Genomic DNA, 26,792 nt, shown 5'->3' with positions numbered 1-26,792 from the left:
CTAAACAAGACCGTAGTTTCATTTCAGTTAAATGTTGATCAGGCATATTTCTTAGGGATTCAACCTTTCAACTGCCTGTGTAGCTAATTGAACGTCAGATTATTAGAGTCGTTACTATGTAATTCTCCTATTCGTTAAGGTTCTGCCATTAAAATAAATGAGAAATGCAAACAAAAAAAAGGAAGAATAGTTGCATGTGCACCCCAATTTTCCTGCAGGCTGCAGCCCAACAGGCGCTGCCGCTTTGCATGCTCCTCCGGAGTCCGGAATTCCATTCGTCCATCGACTCCATACTTCTCGAAACAGATTGCGATTTCTCTTCCTCTTCCTCACCATATATCTCTCCTTGCAGGAAAAACAATGTCTCCTCTCAGTGACAGCCGATCGACTCCATGGATCTTCAAAAAGTTGTCAGTGGGAAAACTCCCATAAACTATGAGCCTCTAAACGAAAAAAAAAACATCAATAACTCGAGAGCTCAAGCCATCACAACGCGTTCTATATCCTCGCATGCAGGTATGTTGTTCTTTTTTTTTCTGTCTAGAAAATTTTCTTTCATAGTATGCTTTTCAAAGTCCCTTTTTCTCTCATGAACTCTGTTATACTCTGCTTTTTTAAAGTCTATATTTTGCATATATATGATTATATGAGCTTAACAAACAATCATTATTTTTTAAGAGATGCCATTGATATTTTTTTTACTGCAGCGGTATGCAGTGAGATGTTCTGTTTATCGCGTCAGTTAACTCTAAGTTTTGATTTGTTTCTTTATGTTTACTGGTCGATTCAAGTTCAACTAAGATGTAAACTAATTGTCATTGATGATATTTTCATATTAAAGTTCAAATGCCATTGTTATGTTTTTAGTTTTACCAGAAGATGATGGAATTCTCAAATGTCTGAGATTTCCGATTCTTGCTCCCTGGCTACACTATTAACTTTATATCCAAATTAAAAATTAGTTTTGAGAGATCCCAACCATGTAGCTTCGTATATTGCATGTGCTTCGTGAGAAGAATTCATATCAACTTCAACATGTATGTCCCAAGGCACTGTGCGATGAATTCATCTAGTAAAACATGTTAAGCATACATCCTATTAACTTATGAACATTTTCATGCACAAACGTCCAACCAAATAGAATTTTGTAAGATTTACCAATCCAGGCAAAACTTATCAGGTTTCTATATAACTCCTAAAGGTAACTAATCTAAACATTCAACCAAGTATGTTCCCAACGCCTATCGCCGACACTTCCACCACCTAGTCTCCCACCACTGTGGTGGTCAACCCACCTGTCACTTCACTGACCTTGTTGTAATAACTCGCTTTTACTACTATCCAATAACCTTCATGGCTTCCCACAATCCTCCCATTAGAACCCTTGCTTCAGCAACACATGTAAATGTAAAATCACCAACCATAATATGGAAATATTGAGCCCTAGCGGTGTGCCAACACCTTTCAAGTCTCAAAAGTGGAATTGGTGGTTCCTTCTCTTTAGACTACCCATAATATCGTCGAGGTTGTGCATGGTATGCGAAATTGATGCTGAGAAAAACACCCAATGTCACAATGTTTAGCATCGACATGCATACGCCTATAGGGACCATCATCTTCATGTCCCATGTGTGAGAAAACATCTATGCTGGCTGAGAGACAATTGTTTACTTCCACTCAATGTTAGCTTTTTTTGAACTCCACATTGCTTTACACAATGGCATTGCCCTATGCCCAAACTCACCTTTTGTATTTCAGCATCAATTCTGACTCACAGTGTGGCTAATCTTAGTTCTTTCTTCTTGTCCTCTTGATATAACTCTAAAATGATAGCCTTTTGTCAAGGTCATGGGCGGATCCATAGTCAAGACATTGGGTGCGGCCGCACCCAGAGAAAAATAAAATAACAGTAGTAAATACTAAATTTTCACCATATTTGCACCCAGATATCACAAAGTCTTGCACCCACAAAGACAAGTGCACCCCCTTTGAATTTGCTCTAGCTCCGCCACTGGTCAAGGTAGATCCCATGTAAAATCTGTATGACATGCATCTTGACAGAATCATAGAACAACACACTTGGTTCGCATGTTTCATGCTATTTGGTGCAATGCTAATTGCATCTCCGATCGTGAGATGTAAGCGAGCAAAACAAAAAAGTTTGCCTATGCATCACTCGAGTGTTTTCTAGTGTCTAGAACACTCAATTTCTTTCCTTCACATCTTCTTCCTCCTACGACGCACCACTGTCGCCCACTATCCACAGTGTCCATGGTGACCTCCTCCCCCTTTGTTATCATGGCCATGGACACTCTGTCCTAACCTAGCTTGGTCACCTCTTCTGTCGCCCGTTCCGGCAACATCACCGCCATCTCTGTCTCTTCGCCATCTCTCCCGCTCCCACCTCCTGGCATGTCTATCGCCTAAAAAATCTTTTCTAAATCTGTCGGAGATGGAGAAGAGATGGCTGGGGATGGAGAAGAAGAGAAATCGGTTCCAATACTCGAGCGAGACGTAGAATTACCAAAAATAAAAACATGGACCACGATTTTTGTGCAAACCAACATAAACTGGGCCGGAGCCCAGCCAAAACCCACACGCCTCTTATTACACGCGCTTCCAAACACACCATCTTTTTATTCTTCGTCATCAAATAGCCCGAAGCCTTCCCCGTTCTTCCCCTTCACGTCTCTTCGACAGCCGCAAACCTCTCTCCCTCGTCTGGTATCGTCTCTCCCACACCCAAAAAAAACCCTCGAAAAGCGGCGGCGGCGCGACATGGCGGAGGTCGAGGTTCCAGCTGCTGCGGTCGCGACGACGATCCCTGAGGCGGCGGAGGCTACCGAGGGCGGAGCCGCTGCGGAGGCGAAGGGTCCGCACAAGCTGCACAGGCAGTGGACCTTCTGGTACGACATCCAGTCGAAGCCCAAGCCCGGCGCTGCGTGGGGCACCTCCCTCAAAAAGGCCTACACCTTCGACACCGTCGAGGAGTTTTGGAGGTACGTTGGCGCTGCCGCTGCCGCGGATACCTTCCTTCATGCACCGGTTGCCTGCCTGATCTGTTCTGTTCGGATCTGATCTGGATGCCGTGGTGGTTCCTGCGTACCAGTTTATGTGCGTGTTTTTGGGCGTTCATGTGGCGGCAGGAGTTGTTCATACAGTAGATAGGGTTCTAGGTAACCGTAGTGCCAACAAATCTGACACGATTAGATGACAAATTCGATTAGGTTTTGTTTGTTCATGATATCTCCGGTTCCTGTTTGCATCGGATTTGATTGCCTAATCGCTGGTTGCCCGTGGCTGATTTTTCACGTAAGCCGTCCTTTGTAGTTGTGTATATATAGGGTATATGGTAAAAGCTGAAGTGAGAGGCCTCTTGATTAAGCTAAATCGAGAGCCCAAAATGGAAATATACTCACCGTCAGAATTACCAAAACCCAAAAAGGAAGGAGAAGGAAATAGAAGCCAAATCCGACGGTTACGTCTTCAGCAATCTCCAGCTCCAGCGAGCTCTGGTTTTGGGTTTTAGGTTTTAGGGAGCTGCACCATTTCTGGCCTTAGAAGGGGAGGGGGGCCAGCGGAGGCGGCTGGACTGGCTGTTGGGCAGAGCTGGCAGCGTGGGCTTAGGGGCTGGGCTATCCTCCTCCGATTGGGATTAGGGGAGGGAGAGCGGGAGTGGGAGGGTGGCGGAGGCGCTGCTGGACAGGGCTGGGGGCTCCGATTGGGATTAGGGGAGAGCGGGGGTGGGTGGGCGGGCGGTGCTGCTGGACAGGGCTGGCGGCAGATGCCAGTGATGGGGTGGGGGTGGGGGAGCGACGATCTGTTGAAGGATGGGCTGGTTCCTGTTTGCGTCGGATTCGATATGCCTGATTGCTGGTTGCCTGTGGCTGATTTTTCACGTAAACTGTCCCGTGTAATTGTATATATAGGGTATATATATGGTATGAGAGGCCTCTTGATTCAAGCTAAATCGAGAGTCCCAAAATGGAAATAAACTCACTGTCAGAATTTCCGAAACAAAAAAAGGAAGAAGTAGAAGCCAAATCCAACAGTTATGTCTTCGGCAATCTTCAGCAAGCTCCGGTAAGGTTTTTGGGACCTGCAGCATCTCCGACCTTTGGTGGTGATGGTGGGGGGCGGGGGCAGGGGAGGCGGTGAGACTGGCGGTGGTGGCAGCTGGAAGGGGCGGCGGGTGATAGGGGCTGGGCTCCTCCGATTGGGGTTATGGGCGGGCAGCGGGGTCGCAATGCACATGGCTGGCGGTGGAGGCCAGTGGCGGGGTGGGGATGGGTGAGCGCTGAAAGGATGGGGGTGGTGAACCGATGATGCCGGCAAGTAGGAGGCGACAGGTGAGCGTCTGAGGGCAGGGGGGAGGGGGATGCTAATGGAGGCGGGGATGGGGTGTAGGACGGGAGAGCTGGAAAACCAAAAGAAGATGTGAAGCTGGGGCTCATGTGGGGAGGGATGTTGAGTGTTATCTGGAGATCCTCTCGCCATAGTCATCTCCATAGGGTATTCCTTGTTGTAGTTAACAAGTTGTTTGCTCCGTTAATCATATAAGTATCGGCATTTCTGTTGAAGTTTCCACTCTGAATTATATTGAATGAACTGTGTTACAATTCTACTATGTTAATTATTTTTGGTTTGATGCTTTGAGCAGATTGCCTTGCTGCATATATGGAGTCTTCTCTTAACTTTTTTTTTTGTTTGTCTTTGTGAGCCTAGTCTTTTATGAATTATGATAGCTATGCCCTGCTTGCATTAAACCCTATTCAAATATTGAAAAAGTTAGCATCTTATGTTTAGCCTTAATTAATGAGCAATAACTTCTACTCCCTCTGTTTCAAATTATAAGTCGCTTTGACTTTTTTGGTACATCCATTTCGCTATGCATCAAGATATAATAATATGTTTAGATACATAGCAAAATGGATGAACCAAAAAAGTAAGCGACTTATAATTTGGAACGGAGGGAGTATTATTAGTTATGATACCTATGTGTATGTGTTGTCTTTTGAAGTCAACTTCTTTATATATTACTGCAGTTAGCTGGTGCAATTTTGCTTTGTGCCTTCAATTTGGTGGTCTTGAATCCATGTACTTATGGATCCCTTCTTTCTTGCTGTAGCTTGTATGATCAGATTTTTCGTCCAAGCAAGTTGTCTGGGAATGCTGATTTTCATCTGTTCAAGGCTGGAGTAGAGCCAAAATGGGAAGACCCAGAGTGTGCAAATGGTGGCAAATGGACTGTCCCATGCAACAGAAAGGCAACCTTTGAGAACATGTGGCTTGAAACGGTACATCTTTGTTATATATATTTGATTTGTTCAAGATTGAGCATCTGCTACCAGATGTTGCCTGGGATGTTCTATTAGTGGACTGCTTTTGAATAATTGTTTGAATATGCAGTTGATGGCTCTTATTGGGGAGCAGTTTGATGAAACAGAGGACATTTGTGGAATTGTTGCTAGTGTCCGTGCAAGAGGAGATAAGCTCGCATTATGGACTAGGACTGCCAGCAACGAAGCTGTCCAGGTTTGTTTTCAAAACCATTCTAGTCAGTTTCAGTGCTGATATCTCCTTGTGCATCATAGTATCTAGGTTCATACATCCTGATAAGGGGGTGAACTTAGTCCAGTGTTTTCTTAGTGAGTAGTATCTAAGTTGTGCAAATCCCTAGCTGCTATATTTGCCTTATGGAATGGAATACATCCCATATATGTGGTTTGCCCTGCTACCTTCGTTGGGTTCAGCTTTTGTAAGTTTTTGTATTATTGTTACCATTATTCTCTTCAAAGGCTCAAATTGTTAACCTAAATCGTCTCCCTGGAAGAGAACTATATAGTTTGCTACCAATTTTGTGCATGTGATGGTGGTGTGATGTTGCATGAAAGTGGGTACTCGGATTGTCTCTTAAGTGTGTTGTTGCAGGAAATACGTGTTGCTTTTTCTGGTACTGTTTCTGTTGTAATACTGTTACATGAACAATATTCTTCATCCTCTATGCATTGAACGGAATATTGGAAAAAGAGGACATAGAATCCTTTTCTTTTGGAGAATCTTTGTAGTGATCATTTTTGTAATTTCTTAACAACCCTATAGTTTCATCTTCTGTGGGGGCATGGTTATCTCATTGAACCAACAGTGTCCCATGCTGCAACTGTGATACATTTTAAGTCTCTGTAGCCCTTATTCTCAAAAGGGCATTATTAATGTGCTGTTCCGATTTCTGAGTTGGCCCGTTCCTTTGTATACAGGTGAACATTGGCAAGAAATGGAAGGATGTCATCGACTACAATGACAAGATCACCTACACTTTCCATGTATGCCTTCAGATTATTTCTTCAGCTGCTGCTTATAGCTTCTATATTTGTTGAACAGTGAGCTCACTATCTTTGATGCCTCTCATGTGCAGGACGACTCCAGAAGAGAGAAGCCGAGCAGGGGCGGACGGTACACCGTGTAAGCTGCACATCAACAAGGTTGCTTGGACTGGATAGCGGGCGGAGTGGAATTTTCTGCTGAGATCAGCACCAACTTTCATTTGATAAGCCTTGGCTTACCTGAGGCAATTTTCGCACCTATTGTGATGTTATTTTGCTTTCAGATAGCTTATGTAGTACAAGAAAGAGAGGTTGGAGACATTGACGATTTTGTATGCAACTGAATTTCTATCTGAATCTGCCCCGATTCAACTGCACCCAAACGAGTCATTGCGTTCTGGAGATTCTTGCGATGCATATCCATGTTTTACACCTTGCTATAAAATGTTTGGCATTCGTGGAGCCATTGTGCATCTTTCTGCAAATGTGCCCTGTCGGTAAGATGCTGGCCGAAGTAACCAACATTTGTTGCCCTTGTGTCGGTGTTTTATAAAGTACCTCAATGATGATACGGAGAGGGCGCTTCTTTCTTTTTGCGCTTGGCATTCTTGGGCATTCAGGCGAGTTAACCAAGTACTGTTAGACGGTTCTCAAGAGAAGCCGGCCGCGTGTTGTTTTGTCGGCGTGGTATCGCGGAAGCACATGTGTCTTTGGTAAGATGGTCTGGATGGCTGTCCTACCAGCTGCCATTTATACACGCACTGACTTGACCGTCACACGGCACGAAGCTCGCCATCCTACCAGAAACGCTGAGGCGTCACCGCAAACCACCCACCCCTTTCGCTCGCGCTGGCCTGTGTGACCTCTGCTTGCTCCTGATTGATTTGGACAGAAAAATTGCCCAGGGCGCGCGCAGCACGTTTGCTTCGGGAACACTGCGAGTGTGCGACACATTTCCGGGCTTGATCTCGAAGCGAGCCCTGGCCCTGCTGTGTGGCTTTGTCATGCACCTGCCTGCCTTGGCTTGCGCTCTAATCAACGCCGGACTCCCCAACTCACGGTTGGTGCGGGACGCCACCCCGCCACCTTACCAGTGTGCCTGTGCCTCACCAGTCACCACGCCACCTCCCTTGCGCCATCAGCTATATCACCCTAGCCACATCCGTGTCCCTTCACGGATACCTCACCTCTCCCCCCTGATCGGCATCGGCAATCGGCATGGACAACGACGACAAGGTCCGGAGCGCCGACGTGAAGACGTGCCGCGTGTGCGCCGACGAGGTCGGGACGCGGGAGGACGGGCAGCCCTTCGTGGCGTGCACCGAGTGCGGCTTCCCCGTCTGCCGGCCGTGCTACGAGTACGAGCGCAGCGAGGGCACGCAGTGCTGCCCGCAGTGCAACACCCGCTACAAGCGCCAGAAAGGTCGGTACGAGTACATCGGTTCGGTTGGTGCACCTCACCCCCCCCATTCACCACCACCATGTCGGTCGCGTCGCAGCAGTCTACAAAAAATTGGAAGCTTTTTGACGGCTACAAAAAAAAATCTTGTTGCATATGCAGGGTCCCCGAGGGTGGAAGGGGACGAGGACGAGGGCCCGGAGATGGACGACTTCGAGGAGGAGTTCCCCGTCAAGAGCCCCAACAAGCCTCACGAGCCCGTCCCGTTCGACGTCTACTCCGAGAACGGCGAGCAGCCGGCGCAGAAATGGCGGACGGGAGGCCACACGCTGTCGTCCTTCACCGGAAGCGGTGAGTAGTGCTAGCTAGCTCCGGCCAGCTAGCTGCATTATATTATATATATTGATTGATTGATGATGTCGGCGTGTTTACGTTGCAAGATCGATCGATCCCTCTGAATTGATTGATGATGTCTGTGCAGTGGCCGGTAAGGACCTGGAGGCGGAGAGGGAGATGGAGGGCAGCATGGAGTGGAAGGACCGGATCGACAAGTGGAAGACCAAGCAGGAGAAGAGGGGCAAGCTGAACCACGACGACAGCGACGACGACGACGACGACGACAAGAACGAGGACGAGTACATGCTGCTGGCCGAGGCCCGCCAGCCGCTGTGGCGCAAGGTCCCGATCCCGTCCAGCAAGATCAACCCGTACCGCATCGTCATCGTGCTCCGCCTTGTTGTCCTGTGCTTCTTCCTCAAGTTCCGGATCACGACGCCCGCCATGGACGCCGTGCCGCTGTGGCTGGCGTCCGTCATCTGCGAGCTCTGGTTCGCCTTCTCCTGGATCCTGGACCAGCTCCCCAAGTGGGCGCCCGTGACGCGGGAGACGTACCTGGACCGCCTCGCCCTGCGCTACGACCGCGACGGCGAGGCGTGCCGGCTGTCCCCGATCGACTTCTTCGTCAGCACGGTGGACCCGCTCAAGGAGCCCCCCATCATCACCGCCAACACCGTGCTGTCCATCCTCGCCGTCGACTACCCCGTCGACCGCGTCAGCTGCTACGTCTCCGACGACGGCGCCTCCATGCTCCTCTTCGACACGCTGTCCGAGACCGCCGAGTTCGCGCGCCGCTGGGTGCCCTTCTGCAAGAAGTTCGCCGTGGAGCCACGCGCGCCGGAGTTCTACTTCTCGCACAAGATCGACTACCTCAAGGACAAGGTGCAGCCGACGTTCGTCAAGGAGCGTCGCGCCATGAAGCGAGAGTACGAGGAGTTCAAGGTCCGGATCAACGCGCTGGTGGCCAAGGCGCAGAAGAAGCCCGAGGAAGGGTGGGTGATGCAGGACGGCACGCCGTGGCCCGGCAACAACACGCGCGACCACCCGGGCATGATCCAGGTGTACCTCGGCACCCAGGGCGCGCTGGACGTGGAAGGACACGAGCTGCCCCGGCTGGTGTACGTGTCCCGTGAGAAGCGGCCCGGGTACAACCACCACAAGAAGGCCGGCGCCATGAACGCGCTGGTGCGCGTCTCCGCCGTGCTCACCAACGCGCCCTTCATCCTCAACCTCGACTGCGACCACTACGTGAACAACAGCAAGGCCGTGCGCGAGGCCATGTGCTTCCTCATGGACCCGCAGCTGGGGAAGAAGCTCTGCTACGTGCAGTTCCCGCAGCGGTTCGACGGCATCGACAGGCACGACCGATACGCCAACCGGAACGTCGTCTTCTTCGACATCAACATGAAGGGGCTGGACGGCATCCAGGGCCCTGTGTACGTCGGCACGGGATGCGTCTTCAACCGCCAGGCACTGTACGGCTACGACCCGCCGAGGCCGGAGAAGAGGCCCAAGATGACGTGCGACTGCTGGCCGTCGTGGTGCTGCTGCTGCTGCTGCTTCGGCGGAGGGAAGCGCGGCAAGGCCAGGAAGGACAAGAAGGGCGGCGCCGACGGCGGCGAGGAGCCGCGCAGGGGCCTGCTCGGCTTCTACAGGAAGCGGAGCAAGAAGGACAAGCTCGGCGGCGGCGGCGGGTCGGTGGCCGGCAGCAAGAAGGGCGGCGCGCTGTACAAGAAGCACCAGCGCGCGTTCGAGCTGGAGGAGATCGAGGAGGGCCTGGAGGGGTACGACGAGCTGGAGCGCTCCTCGCTCATGTCCCAGAAGAGCTTCGAGAAGCGGTTCGGCCAGTCGCCCGTGTTCATCGCCTCCACGCTCGTCGAGGACGGCGGTCTGCCGCAGGGCGCCGCCGCCGACCCCGCCGCGCTCATCAAGGAGGCCATCCACGTCATCAGCTGCGGGTACGAGGAGAAGACAGAGTGGGGCAAGGAGGTAATAATTGTCATTTTTGAAACTGGCAAAAAAAAGACTAAAAAATTGCACCAGCCGGGAATCGAACCCGGGTCTGTACCGTGGCAGGGTACTATTCTACCACTAGACCACTGGTGCTTCGATGTCCGTATCACTGATCTTTGCTTCTTCTTCTAATAATAATAACACCAGATTGGGTGGATCTACGGGTCGGTGACGGAGGATATTCTGACGGGGTTCAAGATGCACTGCCGGGGATGGAAGTCGGTGTACTGCACGCCGACACGGCCGGCGTTCAAGGGGTCGGCGCCCATCAACCTGTCGGATCGTCTCCACCAGGTGCTGCGTTGGGCGCTGGGGTCGGTGGAGATCTTCATGAGCCGCCACTGCCCGCTCTGGTACGCCTACGGCGGGCGGCTCAAGTGGCTGGAGCGCTTCGCCTACACCAACACCATCGTCTACCCCTTCACCTCCATCCCGCTGCTCGCCTACTGCACCATCCCCGCCGTCTGCCTGCTCACCGGCAAGTTCATCATTCCCACGGTGAGTAGCTAGTAATCGATCGAGTTGCATTATTGAATCTTGACGACGACGATCGATCGACTGCTTTTTGCTTGGACATGGAACTTAATTAACTTTACTTGGACACACGATATGATCGATCATATATATCGACAGCTGAACAACCTTGCGAGCATCTGGTTCATCGCGCTGTTCCTGTCCATCATCGCGACGAGCGTGCTGGAGCTGCGGTGGAGCGGGGTGAGCATCGAGGACTGGTGGCGGAACGAGCAGTTCTGGGTGATCGGCGGCGTGTCGGCGCACCTGTTCGCCGTGTTCCAGGGCTTCCTCAAGGTGCTGGGCGGCGTGGACACCAGCTTCACCGTCACCTCCAAGGCGGCCGGCGACGAGGCGGACGCGTTCGGGGAGCTCTACCTCTTCAAGTGGACGACGCTGCTGGTGCCCCCGACGACGCTCATCATCATCAACATGGTGGGCATCGTGGCGGGGGTCTCCGACGCCGTCAACAACGGGTACGGCTCGTGGGGGCCGCTGTTCGGCAAGCTCTTCTTCTCCTTCTGGGTCATCGTCCACCTGTACCCGTTCCTCAAGGGCCTGATGGGGAGGCAGAACCGGACGCCCACCATCGTCGTGCTCTGGTCCATCCTCCTCGCCTCCATCTTCTCGCTCGTCTGGGTCAGGATCGACCCCTTCATCCCAAAGGCCAAGGGACCCATCCTCAAGCCATGCGGAGTCGAGTGCTGATATGAATATGATCGATCAGCGAGCTCACCTAGCTTGCTTGCATTGCTTGTTGCATACAGGCACCTACTTTTGGGGGCAGGCTTCGATTCGATCTACTCATATTCGACTTGTTTAATTCTGTACAATGCAAGTTTTGTGATCGAGTGAGATAAAGTGTTAATTGGGTGTAAGAACTGTGGTGGAGGATCGAGTTCACTCAAATTAAAGGACATTATTTTTTTCCCCCTTCATTCAGTTGCAATTAACCAGGGAACAAATGACTCACCGTCACCGCGAACCGGAGATTCACCTCGCCACGCCACACAATTGCTGCCGCCCCCTCCCACCACCACACTCAACCGCCATCGTCGTCTCCTCTGCGCACCACGCTGCCGACCAGTACACCTCCCCACTCCCCAGTAACTTGTTCTGTTTTTCATGTCAAGTGCAGGTAACGTACTGACACAGTGCCTTGGGTCTGTTTTGTGATTCTCTCGGCGTAGATCGGCGCACTCATTATACCAAGTCAAATAAAACACAGTAAAACCATTTTTCCTTTATCTTGCTTCAAGTGCAAATCCTGTGAGTTAATCTTATATTTTTTTTTCAATCACACAAAAGGTTTATGTGTCAGTTGAGAGAAAGCTTAATACGACACATCTTAATGGCGCTCTAGGGAGTCAAAAGTGTTGTACATGTATGCTTAGACCCTCCCTAGTGTACTTGCTTAGTCTATATGATTATACAACTAAATTAAAATTATCATTTCTTGCCTACTAATCAAGTTCATGGATGCGATCATGCAATGGTGCCTGCCATATTGTTCTCAAATTGATGGTTGTGCAGATATGATAGCTAGGTTCTTACTTTTGTTTTGTCAGCGCTATATTCATCTGAAGAAAATAAAACATGATGTGTTTATCTGAAAATGACATGTGCTTGCTTCGTCCTCTTTCCACAATGACTAGGATGGTATTTTAGGCCTTGTTCATTCGCAAAAATTTTAGATTTTGAGTATTGTAGCACTTTCATTTTTATTTGGTAATTATTGTTCAATTATGAACTAACTAGCCTTAAAAGATTTATCTCATAATTTACAGGTAAATTGTGCAATTAGTTTTTATTTTCATCTATATTTAATGCTTCATGCATGTGCCACAAAATTCGATGTGATGGAAAAACAAGGCCGTCCTGTTCTTCAGTGGGAAAATAAATTCCTTACATAGGCTCTTGACTTTATATCAATGGGTCCTCTAGAGGGGGAAAAGACAAAGAGTTTATCCTTAACTTTGCAAGCTTAAGAGTTAAACTGTTATCTCGTTTCATGGTTGTGACTTAGTATTATAATAACTTGCTCGGTTCGTATAGGTACAATTGAAAATCTTCATTATATTATTATTCTGCTTAACAATCAACTGCATGGATGCACGTAGAGCCTCACATGCTGTTTTTCGGTATGATGGTTGTGCAAATATATAGGGTGGTTTCTTACTTTTACTCTTCCATCATTGTGCTTATCTGAAAAACAACTAAACAACATGTGTTGTCGATACTTCCTCTTTTCACAATGACTAGAAAAGACATTTTGGCCATGTGTTTTGAAAAATCAATGCAAATTCAACGAGACGATGCACCAAAAGAAATTTTGTATGTTTATCACTTTGAACCATCTTCTCAGCAAGGTTACCAAGACCAATACAGGTGCCAAAGTCTGTAACATAGAAGGAGAAATCTAGCAATGCCTAACATAATTTTTAAACGAGCTTATATGTCTCCTCTTCTGCTGTGCTTGTGACATGCCACACATGTTTAACACTTTGCCTTTGATTTTTAAATCAAATGCACACTTCCTAGCATTATTATGAAAGCCATCAATTGACTGAGCATGCTCTTTTAAAGAAGCCTTTGCATTCTTCTTATTTCTGAAAACCAACTCTAAGTAAATGTATCATTACTATTAAACCCAGTTTGTTGTGGCTTAAAGAGATATCAATAAAAGCAATAGGCTACATCCTTGACTACACTGTACTCTAACCAATCAAATTGATCAAACCATGATGTAACAAATCCTCTTGCTTGACATATACCATTGAATTTTGTTTTTGGAAACTTATGATCAGTTGGCCTATATGGACCTTTTCTGTAGATATGCTCTCCTAGCCTCATCCCTAATATCATGATGAAACTCATCAATTGACTTCCTATTCCCTAGATCCTTCACTATCTCTCTCAAATCAAGTTCAATCCATGGTCTTCGTTGGCCGTCGCCCGTCGCTGCTTCAAGATCGCGAGAGAAGAGAGGGAGTTGATGAGTCGTGGCGCGGAGGAAGGAAGCGAACGCCAATTAATTTCGCGAGCAGGCAATGCGTCACGCGCTAGGCCAAAAGCTGAGCAAGGCACGGAGGCACCTGCTGCTCTGACTCCCTATCGGGGTGGCTAATGGGCCTGATACAATACTCTACTGCTCCTGAGCTTCACCCCGTGCTGCAGCTCGGGCAGCACGGGGCAGTACGTCCGCCCCTGGTTTTTTCAGTAGCAAAATACTACTTATCGTTTTAGGCAAGATTTAAGTCAAACTTCGGGAATATAAATCATAAATAAATTTTAAAGTTGTTGAGTTTGAAAATATAAAAACCATATGAATAGATTTTGCTTGAAAAATACTTTTATAAAAATATACATATATCACTTTTTGATAAATATTTTTATAAAAATAAGAAGTTAAAGTTAAACATTTAAGACCGTGCCATTGTCCTAAACGGTTTTCTTTGTAGGTATGGAAGGGGCAGATATTAGTGGTGGGAATTGATGGATGTAGTCCTAATGTCTTGTTTGGTTTGTAAAGGAAAATCAAAAGAGAAGTTAAAGAGGGAATTCATACCTCCTATATTCGAAGACACTCAACTTTCATTAAAAACAAAATTCTTATCAATTGTCGACCCTCCTCTTAGGATTTAACGAATGGGAGTTTGCTTTCTAATCTTTCGTTGTCCTTTCTCTATAACTCCCAATCTCACGAGACAAACATGACTCTCTCAAGTTTATTTATCTTCATCGTTTTAGCTTTCTGCGCAGTAACCAAGGAGTAGAACAAAAGCACTCAATTTGCATCTAATCAACGCGCGCTGAGCACATACAAGGAGTCACATGTAAAGAATACAGTAACTAATAAGCAACAAAAAAACAATAAATGCAGACAAGTGGTAGCTAATGAGCAGCAAAGAGGCAATAAATGTAGGTAAATTCTAAGCTAATATGAATGATATTTTCGAGTAAAAATTTTTTACTTAGATGAAGGAGATAAATGAACGGAGGTCCCATTTCCTACTTTCAGTTAGGAGGTGTTTGGTTAGTGTTGTTAAAGTTTAACAATTTCTATAGCATTTTCGTTTTATTTTGACAATTAGTGTCCAATTATGATCTAATTAGGCTTAAAAGATTCGTCTCACAAATTACTTTCTTGCCGTGTGTTTAACCGACCAAAAACGCATTGAGAAATCTGCGAACACATGGTCGACCTCCATGTCGGCATCAGAGCGAGGCTGTCTCCTGTGCAGAATGCGTGAAGGAAAAAGTCTATTTTCCTCCTTTATCTTTCACGAAAGTCCGTTTTTCCTTCTTCAACTTTAAAATCGCACAAACCACCTCCCTGAACTTTTGAAACTGTGCATTTTACCTCCTTGGAGCGGTTTTGAAGGCGGTTTTGCTACAGTGAATGGTGGTTTTGCTATAGTTACAGTGGTTTTTTCTTTTTCTTTTTAAATTATTTCAGCTGAATATTTGAAAAATCATAGTAAATTATAGAAAAAATATAAAATGGAAAATCCATTTTTTTGGACTCCACATAAGTAGATCTACATAGTAAATATATAATATGGCTTTAGTACAAAGTTTTTGCTATAAAGGGTTTGTCTTTTTCTTTTTTTATTTCGGCTAAATATTTGTAAAATCATATTAAATTACAGAAAAATATAAAATATAAAATATAATTTTTTTAGACTCCACATGAGCATATCTACACAGTAAATACATAATATGATATACTTTTATATCTTTTTTTTGTTGTAGCTTCAGATCTATGTTTTTCTTAAATAATTCATAGTTGTAGCTTCTATAATTTCTATTTTATGATTTACTATAATTTTTCAAAGATTTAGCCAAATAAAAAAAAGAAAAGGACAAAACCTTTATAGCGAAAACTTTATACTAAAGCATACCATACTATGTATACCTACTTATGTTGAGTCCACGGAAATGGATTTTCCATTTTATGATTTTTCTTTCATTTACTATGATTTTTCAAAGATTAAGTCGAAATAATTTTAAAAAGAAAAAGACAAAACCACTGTTACTATAGCAAAACCGCCTTCGAAACCGCTCTAGAAAGGTAAAATGTATGATTTGAAAAGTTGAGGAAGATAATTTGCCTGGTTTTGGAGTTGAGGGAAGAAAAGCAGACTTCGGTGAAAGTTGGGAGAGGAAAAGTAGACTAAAATGCGTGAAAAAATGAGGCTGCCATTTCCATGGACGATGGGCCTTTTGGGTTCGACGCCGCCAGCAGCCCATTACCTTTCCCCTCGACGATAGAATTAGGCTTACAAAGAAAAAAGTCTACTTTTCCTCCTCTAATTTTCACGAAAGTGCATCTTTTCTTTCTCAACTTCAAAACCAGGCAAACCACCTCCCTTAACTTTTCAAACCATGCATTTTTACATCCCTGGAGCGGTTTCAAAGGCGGTTTTGCTATAGTGAGTAGCGGGTTTGCGTGATGGTGGTTTTGTCTTTTCTTTGTTGATTATTTCGGATGAATCTTTAAAAAATCATAGTAAATCACAGAAAAATTATAAAATGGAAAATCTAATTTTTTGACTCCACATAAATAGATCTACATAGTAAACATATAATATAGTATGCTTTAATATAACGTATTTGCTATAAAGGTTTATCCTTTTTCTTTTTATTTATTTATTTGGCTGAATCTTTGAAAAATCATAGTAAATCACAGAGAAATAATAATATAGAAAAATCTAATTTTCTTAGACTCAACATGAGTATACATACACAATGAACATATAATATATGTATGAACAAATAATATATTTTAGTCTAAAAAAGTATATTTTATATTTTATAATTTTTCTGTAATTTACTATGATTTTCAAATATTTATCCGAAATAAATAAAAAAAAAGACAAAACCTTTATAGCAAAAATTTTGTACTAAAGCATACCATATTATATGTTTACTATTTAGATCTACTTATGTGGAGTCTAAAAAAAATAGATTTTCTATTTTATAATTTTTCTGTGATTTACTATGATTTTTCAAACATTTAACCGAAATAATTAAAAAAAAAAACAAAATCATTATCATTATAGTAAAACCACTATTTACTATAGCAAAACCACCTTTGAAAATGATTCAGGGAGATAAAATGCATGGTCTAAAAAGTTAAGGAAGATAATTTATCCAATTTTTAAAATTAAAAAAGAAAAAATAGACTTTTGTGAAAGTCAAGGAAGAAAAAATAGACATTTCCCCACCGTCAAACCATCACAGCCTCTACACCGGCCCAAAAAGCCCACTGCCCCAGGCTCTTACGAAAATATCTAACCACTTTACATTTCACTCCCTGTTCAATCATATATATTTACGTGAAACCGTGGGGACGCAATGCAAAACGAGCGCTCCTCTTCTGCCTCGTATAAAAGCGGGCGCCGCTGCCCAAGCCCAAACCCATCAAAAACCCTTCCGGCCCCCGAGCCGACCGGAAACCCTACCCATCCCCCTGCGCCGCCGCCGCCGCCCGCTCCTTCACCTCCTACATCTTCTCCGGCCGTCTTCCCGATCCCCTACGTTCGGTAAGGAACCCCTAGCCCTGGATGAAGTGCTTGATTTATTGTTGATTCCGCGGGATCATTGCGTCTCTTCTAGTCCTCGAATACGAATGCTTAGCTCTCTCCAGTCTCCAATCCATTCTATTCGCTGCCGGTTTGCTTATTTTCTGCGTGCGTGGTGGAGCACGAGTCTTGCCCGAGTCTTGCCCAACATCACCTGCTGATATTTTTCTTTACCATTTACTACCTTTGCGTGTACGGGGCTGACTAATTTCCTCGATGAAATTGGTAGTTTTTAGCTTTCATCCTATGTTAAAATGACCAATATTTACGAGGAAGTGGGACTTAACTTTTTTCCTATTGAATAGCATGTGTCTGTTGCCTATGTTAGGATGGCCATATTCATATATATGTTGTTTTGTGCATGTGCTGTATTAGTATTGTTATATGCCTTATTCTTAAATTGGTGCCCCCATTTCTTTTTATGTAGAGCTTAGCTGAGGCATTATGGGCAAGTCAAACAAGAAGTCCAGTGTTGGGGCTGCACCTGCTGCTGTCGCAGTTCCAGAGGGGAAATCTGTAAAGAAGGGTAAGGCTTTTGATCGCTCTATTGTTGCATTGGAATAATTGCTGCTTATGTTTCTGTCTTGTTGCTTTGTATGTACCACACTTACCACAGTTTTTTAATCTAATGAGCAGGGAAGAGGAATGCAGAAGATGAGATCGAGAAGGCCGTGAGTGCCAAGAAGCAAAAGACTGCACCTGAAAAGGCCGTGCCAGTTAAGAAGCAGCCCCCTCCAAAGAAAGTTGAGAGCAGCGACTCTGAGGAGGATTCTTCAGATTCTGAAGTGAAGGTGCCGGTTAAGAAGCAGCCCCCTCCAAAGAAAGTTGAGAGCAGCAGCTCTGAGGATTCTTCGGATTCTGAAGTGGAGGTGCCAGTTAAGAAGCAGCCCCCTCCAAAGAAAGTTGAGAGCAGCAGCTCTGACTCTGAGGAGGATTCTTCAGATTCTGAAGTGGAGGTGCTATCTTGTTCTTCTCTTTTGGCTCATGTCTCTGGAGATCGCTTTGCTTCATTATGTCACAATCTCATAATTGATTGTTGATAGTGTTTTCATTGTTACTGTATTCTGTGTGCTACTGATTGATTTTATTTAGTTTTTCTGATACTCTTAGACTGAAGATGTATGCCATCAAGGAAAAGGCAAAAAAAGAAAAACTGATCATTCTTTGGTATATGATCATCTAAATATCAAGAACTGAGATTTGACATCAATTGTTTGTTAGATGTTTGCATTATAGTTTCACTTGCTGTCAATACCTTTGTTGTCAATTGCAACGGTGTTTGAAAAGCAACATGGTTTTGCACCTTTTACTGTTTCCCTTGATATATATACTAATAAAGAAAAAAATTACTTGTTTAATGACATTAGTTTGCAGTTTCTCTTGTGCTCAATAGGAAGCTAGTGTATGAATGAAATTTTAACTTTTCATTTGATTTCTATTGGAAACTACTTACTGGAAAAAGGACATGTTTGCAGGTTAAGGTGCAGCCAAAAAAGGTTATTCAACCAAAGAAAGGTACACAACTTGCTAAACAGGAGTCCAGTGATGACAGCAGCTCTGAGAGCTCAGATGATGTAAGCATTGTCCACTGGCTTTTGGGGCTTTCTTTTTACCAACACATACTTATTTTTCCCTTAAATTAGGAACCTTCCAAAAAACCAGTTGCCGGTTCAAAGAAGCCAGCTGCCAGTAGTAGCGACAGTGATGACAGCAGTGACAGTGATGATAGCAGTTCTGATGAGGAACCTGCAAAAAAACCCACTGTCCTTTCAAAGAAGCCTGTCACAGCAGTTAGTAATGGTTCAAAACAGGTTAAGCATGATAGCAGCAGCTCTGACAGTAGCTCAGATGAGGATGAAGTAAGTATTTGCTTCCTATTCTATCTTGCGAGCCAAATCATGAATGCCTTTTGAATCCTTATTATATTGTTGAATTTTTCTTTCCTGCGATGACTCATTTGCAGCCTGTTGTTTTTATTTTTTTTATTTACATCTGCTATGTGTTAAACAATGGTTTGCATCCTGTTAATTTTCTTTTTTTTGTACATCTTGAGTGCCCACACCGCACGCACACACTGACATAGCTGAATGAAATAGTACTCTTCTAACCATGAGATGTCCTATGAGCCAGCCCACAATGTCACCAGGGTCAGCTCAAATAAATTAGTGAGGTTTACATGAGCAAGCAAGAACAATATGTTAGCAGTTAGCTAAAGAATTACAGAATTCCGCTTGGGTGCGTTGACCCTGATAACAAGGGCTGGATTCACTCCTGCTATGGACCCCTTTCTAAAAGAAGACAAATAAGATGTACTACTCCCTCCACTCTGTTTTCTAAGGCACAGATGAGTTTTGGAGAAAGACATAAGGTGCATGTGGCATCCAAAGGGTCATTAAGTGCAGGAATTAATGACTTTGAGGCCAAGAATTATTTTATTTGCATGGCACCATGCGCTAATTCTGTAGAGAAAGAAGTCGGAACTTCATCAAACTTTTGTAGGCTAACCACTTATTAAGTGCGACGTGGCAAATTCACCACAGAGCTCGTCAATGAGTAAATCATCCTACGCACGAGCACAATGTTCTGCACCAGCATCTTGGTATCTGCATTTTACGTTTCACGCCTTAGAAATGAGACTGGAGGGAGTATTTGCTAATCTAATGTGCAGAAGAGACAATGTGTATAATGTTTTCTGTTTCTTTGTAAAACTAGGCAGCTATGAGTTTCATGTCTAAAAATAATAGTGAGGAACACATGTATAGATACAACATATGTATGTACAATCAGTCATCACTGTGTAATTTTTATGCAGGGTTACTGCAGTCAGTAATCTCCAATCAAGCTTAGCTTGATTTCTTTTTTCCTGGTTTCACTGACTTTTGTCTTGCCTTCTTGCTTTTCAGAAACCTGCTGCTAACCTAAAGAAGCCTCCAGTTGCCTCTCTGCAAAAGAAGACCCAAGAATCTGATAGCTCTGACAGTGATTCTGATGATGATGAATCAGAAGATGTAATTTATTTGTGGATTCATATGCTGCATTTGTTTCTTGATTCATGCACCTTCGATAGCTGTTCTTTGGCAAACATAGTTCATCAGTAATAATCCTGTCACAAACAATATCTGTAGGATATTCCTGCTAAAGCTCCAGTAGTGGCCAAGAAAAAGGAAGCATCCAGTGACAGTTCTGATTCTGAGTCTGAGGATGAGGTAGGCACCTTACTGCATAACTTGAGGAGTCTTCAAACTTAATCCGCTTCTTGAAAGCTTCATTTTATATTTGCCAGGATAATAATGCTAAAACAGTACAGCCTGTGAAGGCTGCTGCTCCTAAAAAGAAGGAAGAATCTAGTGGGAGCTCAGAATCTGACTCAGAGTCAGATTCTGATTCTGATGAAGTAGGCAGCACTTTCTTCTCCACTCATGTTAATTTTTTATTGTGTAGTTTTTAATTCTTGTCCCTCATCTTCACAGCCTGAAAAACCTACTGTGCCTGGGAAGAGGCCTCTAGCAACAAATAAGAAGAATGAAGAAGTATGCTCTCTTGTAAAATCTTGTTTTCTTGACTCATGCTCCCTACTTTAGTAAGGTGTATTTTGATTTGAAAAGGTCAACCTACAATCAAATTGCTAATATATTTATTTTACACAAGTATGTATCATGTGTTAATTAATACTCGAATAAATGCCCAAAACTAATTCTTTACTTTTTGTATCAAAATACTGCCTGCTATAATATATGGTGGGAGTATACTTTTTGAGTTTCAGTTGTCTGCCCTTGTACATATTACATTGGTCTCAATAGAAACTCTCTCTCTCTCTAGTCCAGCGACGAATCTGATGGCAGCTCTGATGAGAGTTCTGATGAAAGTGACGAGGAGCCACCACAAAAGAAGTCTAAGGTACTGTTTCTTGTCAGATCTCTGCCTTTGGAAGACTATCTCACCTTTTTACTGAGCAAAAGGTTTGGCTTTTGATGCCTTTTGTTCTAAAATTAAGGGAATGATTGTAATTTTGCATAATTAACTACTGAGTTATCTGTGAATCTTTTTTAGTTGGGATATAACAGTTTCTTTGATTCTCAGGAAACTCCTGTAGACACTACGCAAAAGTCAGCACATAATGAGGTATTCTGCGATCTATGCCATTCCCTAATTTTATCTACTTAATAAACATTAAATGGATGTTTGACAACTGTTTTATCTTTGCAAGCCCAAAACTCCTGCCAAAAGCCAAAGTCAGGCTACTGGTTCGAAGACTATTTTTGTTGGGAATTTAGCTTATAGTATAGAGCGTGAACAAGTGTAAGTTTGTTAAATGTGCCAATTTATTATTTCTTTTACAAATGTGTTGCCACTAACACCATTTCTCCACATGCTGTAGTAAGGAATTTTTTGAGGAGGCTGGAGAAGTTGTAGATATTCGTTTGTCTACTTTTGATGATGGGAGTTTCAAGGGTTATGGACATGTTGAATTTGCTACTGCTGAAGCTGCTCAAAAGGTGAACAATTTATCTTTTTAATCTATTTTGCTTTAGTTCAACTGTTAAAGGAGCAAAACACCTCAGTGGTCACTGCCACCAAGTTTTATTGGATGCTAAGCAAGTTTTGTTATTAGTTTAACTGTTACAAGAGCATAGAATTTAATGTCACTTGTGAGGAAGTTCTGACATTTGAACTCTTTCTTTGTTTTAGGCACTTGAATTTGGTGGTCGGGACCTGATGGGGCGTTCTCTAAGGATTGACCTGGCTGTCGAGAGGGGTGCATACACTCCTAACAGCGGGTTATTCTCTATCTTATTTACTGTACTGTGGTTATTCAGTAGGGGATGATTTTATGAAACTTATGCTGTTAGCTGTTACCGGTTATTCAGTATGGCCATAATTTTGTGTGTTGCTCAGGAAGGACAACGGTTCATTCAGGAAGTCTGCTCAAAGGTCAGGCAACACCGTGTTTATCAAGGGCTTTGACACGTCTGTTGGAGAGGACCAGGTAATTTGAATTTCCTTTTTTTTATCTACTTATCATTGTGTTTGTGTTCTGTTGAACCATGTCTTGTTACATTATATCTGATGGTATTTCTTTGCCAGATCCGGAGTGCTCTCGAAGAACATTTTCGCTCATGTGGAGACATTACCCGTATTTCAATTCCGAAGGATTATGACACTGGTGCAAGCAAAGGGTTAGTTGGCTCTTGACATATCATTCTTTTATACTTAGGTTAAGGCCTTAGTTTTTTTTCAGCAAGATAGGAATGTTGATACCATACATGGTTTCTTTTGGAATGTCATAATCTGCGGAAGTCGCTCATTGACAAAACACTTCGTTTGGTTTGCAGAATGGCATACATGGATTTCAAGGACCCGGATTCCTTGAATAAAGCATATGAGATGAATGGAACCTACCTTGGTGACTACAGCTTGTATGTCGATGAGGCAAAGCCGAGACCTGATAACAACAGGGACGGTGGCTTCAGTGGTGGGCGTGGTAGCAGAGGGAGGAGTGACAGGGGGCGTGGTGACAGAGGCCGTGGGCGTGGATTTGGAGGCCGTGGTGGAAGGGGTGACAGAGGCCGTGGAGGCCGTGGCACGCCTTTCAGACAGACTGCTGGTACCCCTAGTGCAGGTAAACAATTGCTTGGGTTAAGAATTGTTTTGCCAGATTAATTTGTATCCAGTTGGAGTTTGTTGTGTGCGCTTGATTTGGAACTGTGGTTCAAATTTTGCAGGAAAGAAGACAACGTTTGGTGATGACGATTGAAGATCCCATGGCTGGCGATTATAGTGAAACCAACTATATTGTACCTTTCATACTTCTGCTATCTGTTCTCCTTTTGGAGGCTGTAGTGTTTTGTTTGCTTGATAATTTTGACAATTGTATTGCCATTTTTAACATTCGGAGCTATGAAGTTATATCGTAGACGTGATTTATATTTATAATATATGAGATCAAGTTCGTATGATTTTTGGCCTTTGAATTTCTGAGTGTAGAAATGCCTTTGTCGCAACTCGCAAGTCACTGCATCGCAATGGAAGAATGATTATGAGAATTGAGAAACCAATCGCTCAATTTGCTCGCAAGCATTTTTTGGCGAAGAGCATGCCGGGACTCCGTACACCCACACGGTCTTATTAATTAACCGCAATGATAGTCTGTCTGTCTCGGTTTCGAGTGTTTGAGCGCGGGGGAGGTGCATTGCACGCTGCAGGCTGGGGCGTTTCTTTCAGCTCGGGTGGGGTGAGTGCAGTGCAGACGTGCAGTGCAAGAAGGCTTGGCAGTGGCAGGGCGCTCCATGTGAGTGGGCTGCGCTGCGCCGCTGCGCAGAGCTCCACCTGATCGCCAGGCCAGGCAGGTTCGTTTCGTTCACGTTCACGGCTCATACCTCCTCTTTTCCTTTCGTTCTCAGCGAAGCCCTTGAGCGGCGTGAGCATTATATTGCTAGACACGTCAGGGATAGCTGTTGAGCTCCTGCAGCATCACCACACCACCCAGTGTTTCATGCTCTCTGGCCGTCTCCAGGCACATTTCTAGGGTGTCTTGTATCCCACAGCTTGCGCACCGCGTCGCGTAGCCTTATTTGCTTCTTTTGGCAATACACGCTTAGAGCTGATGACATCTTATAATGCATCCGTATGTGTAATGCATCTTAGTTTATACTCCCACCTTGTAACACCCGTTACTATAAAAATTCTTTTCCGAGCCGTTTTGAAATGAGTCACGAAGGTGGGCAGAAATTCCAACCGTCTCTCGGTTAATGCTTCAGATTAATCGAGGCGATTGTTTTTTATTAACCGAGGCGGTCAAAAAAACCGCCTCGCAAAAGGCCATCCACTCAACTCAGCACCCTTCCTAGCGCCACTCCTCAGCCCTAGTCATGATTTCATGACTTCGCGAGACGTGCGCCGCTCCTCTCTCAACGCCCCTCCCTCTCTCTCACTCCCTGGCACCTCTCTCTCTCACTCATCGACGAGCAGGAGCAGGCAGCGACGACCCCTCCTCCCTCTCCACCCCGCGCAGCGGCCTTGACGGCAAGGAGCAGGGAGTCGCGACCCTGGAGGCCCCGACGATGGCACCACCCTTGGCCCCCCTCATTTCTCTTCACTAGCGTGGCAGCAGTAGCGGCACACCAGGGGTGGAGCAGTCGCCCTCAGCCTCCTCTATGGCCCAACCCTTCCTCTACGGCACCACACCCTTCCCCTCCTCGATGCACAACAGCAACGGTGCCCCCACCCTTCCCCTCTTCCTTAGGTGGTCGATCAGGCTCGCTGTCGACACGACCGACAGTGGCTGCACGCACGGGACCCCTTCCGGTCGTGGATCCATCGACGGTGTATGTGGGGAGTTCGTATTTGTAGAGATGTCCAATGGGCCGTGCCGGGCTGGCCAATGTCGTGCCAGACCGTGTCGTGCCGTGCCGCAGATCGCCGGGCCGCTATGGGTCGTGCCTCTACAGGCTTCATGCCTAGCCTTCGGTCCAAGGCACGGCCCGTGGGCTGGTTTTTGTGCCATGCCGGCCCGTCAAGCACGCCGTGCCATGCCAGCCCACGGCCCATCAAACCAACAATAACTCATTTTTATCAATATTTTCCCAAATGCTGAAATATTTCATCATTTTCACCAATATAACAATTAACAACACATATATATTTATAGCTACACCAACAGTTCATGTTCACCGGGCCAACCGTTGGAACGGGCCATGTCGCGTGCCTGGGTGGCGGCCCAAGCACGACCTGGTGCCCGAGCCCGGTGGCCACCGTGCCATGTTGTGCTCGGGCCGGGCCAAATCATCGGGCCGTGGGCCACAAGGCCATGTATAGTATCCGTCGACGACGTCACATGGGAAGGCTGGATCTGGTGGCGGGAGCCCGGATCCGACAGCGGCTCCCTCTTCTCCCTACCCGAACGGTGTGGATCAGGCTTCCCGGCGGCGGATCAGGCAGCAGGGAGCGTGCTTGGGCGGTGGTACGAGGCCCAGACCTAGACGTGGTTTGGTCTTTGGTCTTTTGTCTTTTTTATTTTTTTATTCTATTAACTGAGGCAGGCAGGACAGAAAAAAGTCACATTAATCGTGACCTTTGATCTGAAGCGGTTGCCAAAAATGCCTCCGTAAAGCCTTTTTTGCCTGCCTCGGTTAAAAATAATGTAGTAGTGACCATTAGTCCCGAGCAAGTGCAGATCTCTCGCTTGTCCTGAGGTAAGTCAACTCTTGAGGTGCACAAGCTTTGAGATACAAGACGCCACAACAATATGCCAGGAGATGCCCGGGGAGCATAAAACACGAACGGTGTTGTGGTGCCACAGGAGCTCGAAGGCTGTTTGTGACGTGTCCAACAATAAAGCTCTCATGACGCTCCAATAAAGGCCTTGCTGAAGATGAACGAAGGCATCGGTAAGAGAAGAGCTAGTAGCTAGAGTGCGAGTGTAGCGAGCAGGAGCTTGAGTCCTAATTTTTTTGGTCTTCTTTCGCTAGCCCTCACCCCCGCTATTGGTATTGTTATCTTCTTTCTTGGTACAAATTATAAGAAAAATGAAAGAACAAGGACAAAAGTTAGAGGAGAGATTTGTCGAAACCCTAATTCCTAACCACCACCGCCATCATCTTCGTCTTTAGTGGAGGAGGAGCCCACCTACCTCGTCAGCGCCAGCACTGCCGGAAGCTCGGAACCTACCACAACCACTGTAGGGGAGGGAGGGAGGAGCTGCGTGGGGGCTGGGATGTGGCGAGGGGCGGAGCTGGGAGGGCGGTCTTAGGGTCCGAGTGACCGGACCCTAATCTCGCGCCGATAATTTCCCGCCCTCCCCCTCACGCCTAATTTCTTCTGTGACACCGGAACGCACGTGGGTGGGCTGAATACTATAATGGGCCACTTCATAGCTGCTTAAGAACCATCTAGTATTACTCCTGCATGCAGCCATATAAAATTCCAAATTTGCTGACATCATCCTCGTGTAACTTCTTTTGAAAATTAAAAAATGCTATATCTGCCAATCCAAGATTCTAAATTAAATTTTAATTACACCATTATATTTTTTATAATAAAATCTTCAAAACAAGATCCTACTTAGGTATGTTTAGATAAAATTTTATTAATGAATATTTTTATAAAAATATATAATAATTTTTATTGAGGAGACGTAATGTTCTAGGTTAAGAAAACAATGTTCTGTTTCACAACAAAAATGTTCTTAGTTTAGAAGAATAATATTCTAGTTTTAGGTTATTGAAATTAGTATTATAATATAAATAAAAATAAATAAATATATAACATAAATAAAAAAATAAAGTCTAGAGCAAAACATAATAAAAAAAATAAAAAAACACGCAATAGAAAAAAATGTCAAATGGATATTTTTCAAACATCCTAAAATATACTATAGAATATCACGTGTATTAAGTGAACATCACTAAATACGCCATAGAACATGATTAAGATACATTATAGAACATCAAGTATATATTACGTGAACATCATTAAGTACATCATAGAACACCATATGTATACTAAGTGAACATCATTAAATACACCATAGAACATCACTAAAATGCCTTATAGAATCTCACATATATATTAAATAAACATCATTAAACATATTATAGAACATCACATGCATACTAAGTGAAC

The 26,792-nt window shown here is 44.8% G+C and overlaps 3 protein-coding genes and 1 non-coding gene across 4 annotated transcripts; 3 read left to right on the top strand and 1 right to left on the bottom strand.

Annotated features, from left to right (window-relative positions):
- Positions 2,627–6,779, top strand: LOC8076610 (eukaryotic translation initiation factor). The gene is made up of 5 exons (XM_002467065.2): positions 2,627–2,999; positions 5,129–5,297; positions 5,410–5,535; positions 6,258–6,323; positions 6,416–6,779. The coding sequence occupies exons 1-5, from the start codon at positions 2,779–2,781 to the stop codon at positions 6,464–6,466; spliced, it is 633 nt and encodes a 210-aa protein (XP_002467110.1). The 5' UTR covers positions 2,627–2,778; the 3' UTR covers positions 6,467–6,779.
- Positions 7,435–11,522, top strand: LOC8076609 (cellulose synthase A catalytic subunit 7 [UDP-forming]). The gene is made up of 5 exons (XM_002467064.2): positions 7,435–7,746; positions 7,885–8,073; positions 8,204–10,047; positions 10,219–10,569; positions 10,705–11,522. Exons 1-5 carry the CDS (start codon positions 7,542–7,544, stop codon positions 11,290–11,292), a joined length of 3,177 nt encoding a protein of 1,058 aa, XP_002467109.1. The 5' UTR covers positions 7,435–7,541; the 3' UTR covers positions 11,293–11,522.
- Positions 10,094–10,164, bottom strand: TRNAG-GCC. The gene has a single exon. It is a non-coding gene; the product is annotated as a tRNA-Gly (tRNA).
- Positions 16,979–23,128, top strand: LOC8067716 (nucleolin 2). The gene is made up of 18 exons (XM_002467063.2): positions 16,979–17,132; positions 17,599–17,697; positions 17,808–18,127; positions 18,647–18,745; positions 18,815–19,030; positions 20,075–20,179; positions 20,297–20,377; positions 20,455–20,565; positions 20,642–20,701; positions 20,991–21,068; positions 21,252–21,293; positions 21,379–21,470; positions 21,550–21,667; positions 21,861–21,949; positions 22,068–22,158; positions 22,257–22,348; positions 22,505–22,791; positions 22,895–23,128. Exons 2-18 carry the CDS (start codon positions 17,616–17,618, stop codon positions 22,924–22,926), a joined length of 1,995 nt encoding a protein of 664 aa, XP_002467108.1. The 5' UTR covers positions 16,979–17,132; positions 17,599–17,615; the 3' UTR covers positions 22,927–23,128.

The sequence above is a fragment of the Sorghum bicolor genome, chromosome 1, assembly GCF_000003195.3.
Source record: "Sorghum bicolor cultivar BTx623 chromosome 1, Sorghum_bicolor_NCBIv3, whole genome shotgun sequence".
Lineage (NCBI taxonomy): Eukaryota > Viridiplantae > Streptophyta > Magnoliopsida > Poales > Poaceae > Sorghum > Sorghum bicolor.
The sequence above is the reverse complement of the archived record's forward strand: the minus strand, read 5'-3'. Positions and strand labels throughout refer to the sequence as shown.

What these genes read in the sequence shown, in the direction of transcription:
- LOC8067716 (XM_002467063.2), top strand. Translation starts at nt 17,616, where the DNA reads ATGGGCAAGTCAAACAAGAAGTCCAGTGTTGGGGCTGCACCTGCTGCT. An exon ending in ATTCTGAGTCTGAGGATGAG is followed by an intron (nt 20,378 to 20,454) that starts GTAGGCACCTTA and finishes TATATTTGCCAG; the next exon opens with GATAATAATGCTAAAACAGT. An exon ending in AAAAGTCAGCACATAATGAG is followed by an intron (nt 21,294 to 21,378) that starts GTATTCTGCGAT and finishes TATCTTTGCAAG; the next exon opens with CCCAAAACTCCTGCCAAAAG.
- LOC8076610 (XM_002467065.2), top strand. Translation starts at nt 2,779, where the DNA reads ATGGCGGAGGTCGAGGTTCCAGCTGCTGCGGTCGCGACGACGATCCCT. An exon ending in ACCGTCGAGGAGTTTTGGAG is followed by an intron (nt 3,000 to 5,128) that starts GTACGTTGGCGC and finishes TTCTTGCTGTAG; the next exon opens with CTTGTATGATCAGATTTTTC. An exon ending in AGATCACCTACACTTTCCAT is followed by an intron (nt 6,324 to 6,415) that starts GTATGCCTTCAG and finishes TCTCATGTGCAG; the next exon opens with GACGACTCCAGAAGAGAGAA.
- LOC8076609 (XM_002467064.2), top strand. Translation starts at nt 7,542, where the DNA reads ATGGACAACGACGACAAGGTCCGGAGCGCCGACGTGAAGACGTGCCGC. An exon ending in GTCGTCCTTCACCGGAAGCG is followed by an intron (nt 8,074 to 8,203) that starts GTGAGTAGTGCT and finishes ATGTCTGTGCAG; the next exon opens with TGGCCGGTAAGGACCTGGAG. An exon ending in GCAAGTTCATCATTCCCACG is followed by an intron (nt 10,570 to 10,704) that starts GTGAGTAGCTAG and finishes ATATATCGACAG; the next exon opens with CTGAACAACCTTGCGAGCAT.